The sequence below is a fragment of the Volvox carteri genome (assembly GCF_000143455.1).
Source record: "Volvox carteri f. nagariensis unplaced genomic scaffold VOLCAscaffold_41, whole genome shotgun sequence".
Classification (NCBI taxonomy): Eukaryota; Viridiplantae; Chlorophyta; class Chlorophyceae; order Chlamydomonadales; family Volvocaceae; genus Volvox; species Volvox carteri.
Window position 1 is genome coordinate 1,037,158 of NW_003307584.1, and position 4,535 is coordinate 1,041,692.

General features: G+C 54.1%; 1 protein-coding gene across 1 annotated transcript in view; it reads right to left on the reverse strand.

Annotated features, from left to right (window-relative positions):
* VOLCADRAFT_118680 (uncharacterized protein) overlaps positions 1 to 4,535 on the reverse strand; it is a gene marked incomplete at both ends in the record, with an annotated part of 17,796 nt that overhangs the window by 5,808 nt on the left and 7,453 nt on the right. The window contains 5 exons of the mRNA XM_002954268.1: positions 341 to 531; positions 1,133 to 1,597; positions 2,473 to 2,609; positions 3,212 to 3,266; positions 3,801 to 4,142. Of these exons, the coding sequence (XP_002954314.1) occupies positions 341 to 531; positions 1,133 to 1,597; positions 2,473 to 2,609; positions 3,212 to 3,266; positions 3,801 to 4,142 (1,190 nt within the window). The remainder of the gene's footprint in view (positions 1 to 340; positions 532 to 1,132; positions 1,598 to 2,472; positions 2,610 to 3,211; positions 3,267 to 3,800; positions 4,143 to 4,535) is intronic.

Genomic DNA, 4,535 nt, shown 5'->3' on the forward strand with positions numbered 1-4,535 from the left:
ATAAAGTGTGGGGGTATGGACGGGAGAGTTCTTGTACAGTCCCCTCTCACAACAACCTTCCCCCAGACCCCCCCCTTCACCTCTTCCTCCCTCCCTCACGCCGCTCTTCCGGATTCCTCTCCTCCCCCATCTCCCGACTCCCTAGAATTCCTCTCCATGACAGACGGACTCCTCACCGCATCCCGATGACCGCCCGATACCCACTTCCCCATTTCCCCTCCCCCTTCCTTAACACGACGACCCACATCAGCATTACCCCCCCTAGCCCTTCTTCGCGCTTCCCCCTCTCCCTCCGCACAACTTACAAAAGGGAGGCGGTGAATGGATATGACTGTTATACCATTCCGCCTGCGGTGTGCTCAGCCGCACACGGTGCATCGTGGGGGTTTGGGGGGACCCCGCGAGACCCCCCTGCGGCATCGCCAGCGGTGAGGAACCAGCGCCGTCCGCCGTACAGTTGTCGTGAAACAGTGCGGAGAACCGCTGGCGGGCAGATTCCTGCATGGAGACCGCCCGCAGAGCCATTGCCGACTGCAAGCATGTGACCCATGGGTCGGTATGTCAGCCGGGGGAGGGAAACATATATCACGATGCAAAGTCAAGAAGGGAAACGACTGCCGACATGTCCAAAGCCGCCAACTGCCATACGAGCCTGAATAAGCAATGACTCAACTGCCTTATTTGTAAAATTTACCGCCCCATTTTGACCCCGGGCGGCGGCAACGTTTTCATGTTTTCCATTTCAGCGGCGAGGGCGGGAGAGGAAAAGGAAAGAAGCCGTTGCAGGCCTCCCCACACCGCTCCCCCACCCTCCTTTCCGAACCCAGGTCGTGCCCACCCCACCTACCCATCCTCCGTATGCTCCCGTTTGTATACCGGTATAACTTATCCGCTGCCAAAATGCTGCACTACCCAAGCTGTCCACATAACGGGATCTGTACAACGATATATTGCTTGCAGGTGCTTTTCAAAAAGCCACACATCTCCTCCGTTTTCACATCCCTGACGTTAGAGTTCCCTTCCTCTCTCTCAGTTTACTCTTTCTCAGTTACATGGTATCTTTCTCAGCTTCAATGAGAACACTGCGACCATATCCACAAAAACCAGCGCCACACACTCCTCCACCACTCACCCTCAGAACGGCCCGCTCCGGAAGGGAGCCGTGCTCAGGAATATCCTGGTCCGCACCCAGCACCCCAGTGCCCTTGCCCGTGCCGCTGCCGGCGGCGGCGGCGGCGGCACCCGTGCCCGTGGCCGTGCCGCTGCCGGCGCCGGTCCCGCCAGAGCGCGGGGAGGCCCACGGGTCGCTCGACGGAGACGTCAGGTCGTCGCCCAATCGCGAAGATGCCGCGCCGAGGAGTTTGGAGCTATCGAAAGCCGCTATCGGCCCGGTGCTGGCCCTCACATTACGATTGTGGTTATGGTGATGATAATGGTGGTAGTGGTGGTACAGGGCGGCGATGCCGCCAGGAGGAGATGTAGGGAACGGGGGGTTGACGCTAGCTTCGGACTTTCGAAGCAAGGGTTGACTTATCGAGGAGCCCTGCCCTTCGCCACCGCCGCAGGCAGTAGCGGCAGCAGCAGCAGTTGTGTTGACCTGTAGCGTTCCCCCCGGGAGTGGGAAGGAATGAAATGCAAGGAAGGGAAACGTTTAACGGACACTGAGGGGGGAAGGACTGGGGGTAGGGGGTAAGGGGTAGGGGAGAAAAGACGAACCACACGAGCGAGTGAAGCTGATGCCAAGGAGGAAAGACTGAGCTGCGGCCGCGATGTACAGGAAAGGCATAACTAGGGGGGATGGCATAGGTTGTGACAGCGGCGGTGGGAATGTGGAGGGGAAAACCAACGCACAAAGGGGACGAATACATATAGATAGTATAATGTAAGAAGACGATGAGTTTACAAGTTTGTAAGCAAATGGACTAGTAAAACAAAAACGCCGTGTTGGGGCTCAAGTATGGACAGCGGATCCAAGACCGCGTGGGAAGGAGAGGAGGAACATGAGAAGACGGCTCTTGAGGTAATAGTTTGGGGATGTGCAGGTCAGCATGTAATAGCCGTTTTTACTGCAGTTATACATAGCAGCCACCAGACGCGACGTCATTCATAGAAAGCGCTGCGTGTGGGACTTACAGTGTTCTGTTGTAATTGATTGATTGATTGATTGCATGTATGTATGTACGCATGTATGTACGTATGACTTTAGATTACACTGTGGGCCCCGAGGGCCGGGGGCCGAAGCCGAAACACAGCGCAAGGGTCGGGAGCACACAGCACAAGTCGCGGCTAGTCTTGCGTGCTCCCGACAACGACTCAGACTGCCAACACTCTACGTACGTATGTATGCACACGCACGAGTGCTGCAATCGCCGGGGACGCCCGTCCTTACATTCACTGATGGCCATTCCTTTCCCTCGTGTAAGCAAACAAAACAACATTATCACATTCGATGAAGCCCGTACGGCACCGTACCTGCATGTTGAAAAACTTGAGCGCGATGCCGTAATCCACGAGGTTGTCATTGAGCCAGGTCGCATAGTAGCTGGGTACCATACCCGGTAGCCACACCTCGACGCGGCCATTGCCAGCAGCGGTGCTTGAGTTGGCGGCTCCGTTTGTGGTTGTGGTCGTTGAAGGTGGTCCATGTTGGGCGCTCTGCGGGTGCTGCGAGTTACCGGAAACGTTGCGCCGCTGCTCTCGACGCCACTTATTGTTCACAAGGTAAAACTGTACAAAGATACCTAAGGAAAGGAAAGGAAAGGAACGGAAAGGAAATAAAAGCAGACAGGTGACAAAGGAAAGCTAGGAGGGACATAAAGCAAACAAGAAATCAATTCTTTTCATATTAATAAAAATAGAAAGGAAAATAGGAAATGCTTTGGAGAAAAGGGGGAGGGAGAAGATATGGAAACATCCGTTGGAATGCCATAACGGTCAACCAACCAATCAACTGAACACAGGACGACACCATCTATCCCGAGTGCATGCGCCGTTAGAGAGCAGCGGGCACAAACGAACAAGGAACTGCGAACCACCTTAACCCCTTTAAAAAAACCCTCCCTCTTGAACCTTAAGAAATCAGCAACTATGCAAAAAATGTGTGCGGAGATACAGAAGGCGAATCGCCCAGTTACAGGCTTAAATAACCTATCGAGTCCGGATCCAATTCAGATCTGGATCAGAGTACGATAATAAGAAAAATAATTCATACCTGGCTGGTAGGTCAATTGCATGCTTTGCGTGTCGGGCAAACTGCAGTCGCTGGCCTGCGGAGATGAAGGAAACGAAACGAGGGAATAATCGAAAAACAAGAAACCAAGATGACCAGTCATATGCCAAGACGTTAACATTTTTTAAGGCATCTTCCCCCTGCTCTCCCAGATGCTAACGTCTTCCACTTTCTTCCTTCTGCAAGAAAACCATATTACCAACATTCAGTGCCTACTGAAGAGTATGATTACGCGTTCTAGTAACCTGGCCTGTTCATTTTGTTACCGCACTGAAATCCTAAATCCCCACAAAATTTGCGCTGGCGCCTCCGTTAGCTCCGTTAGCTCCGTTAGCCAACACTGACTGGCTGATGTTTAAAAACAATATATCCTAGGACGGATTCCCACGTTTTTGTCCAGCCAACAACTTTGCCCGGGTTTCAGACCGCCCTCACAGAGCATTCATGAATTTATATCTGTAATAACGTATATCGTCCGCGTCAGTCAATGTACGCAAGCAACGTTTCCAACTCCCCATTATGCCCCGAGCCGCGATGACCCTCGCTCGGATCTCTTCTGCCAACTCGCCACCTCCGCGAGCTCAACCATGTTCGCAACACGGTTCTTTTCTTCTTGCGCAAGTCGCCTAGTCCCGTACTTTACCTGCACTCCCAGACTGAGTTCCAGTTGCTCGGCTTTGCTGAGCATTCGTAGCGCCGAAACCCAGTATCCGCTGTTGGCGCAATCGAGAAGCAACACCAACCGCTGGCTGTGTTTACGATAACGTTGCCATAACGTGGATAGCTCGCGGAAGCTGAGAACGCAGGTTCCGCTGGCACCACTGACGCCGCCGCCGCCGCCGCCAGCAGGGGCTCCGCCGCCGCCGCCGCCGCCGGAGGTTCCGCTGATGCTGCCGGCACTGGCGCCCGGGATCTGCACGTGCCGTTACGCATACAGTACATGGCATTAGAAGTCATCAGCCCTCCCATGCGTGAAATTCGATTGAGAATGTGGTGGGCTTACATCATGCTTGCATGACACGACGTGACTTTTAGTAATTCCGAGCTACTGTGCAGTGCAGCAGCTAACTTTTTCATGCGTTTTCAAGCAGAGACCTTCCGCGCTATGAAATCCCACAAGTCCCACACATCCCACCCATTTGTGTGTGGACCCGAACATCCCTCAAATCAAAGCCCTGCATATGGGGCTCCTCGGACTCCCCCCTGCTTTTCCCGCACACCTGCCCAGTCGCCAGTCGCCAATTGCCCCGCTCATCGCTCGGCCCACAGTACGACACCAAAACTACGGGAGCGTGGAGTGCTGAAT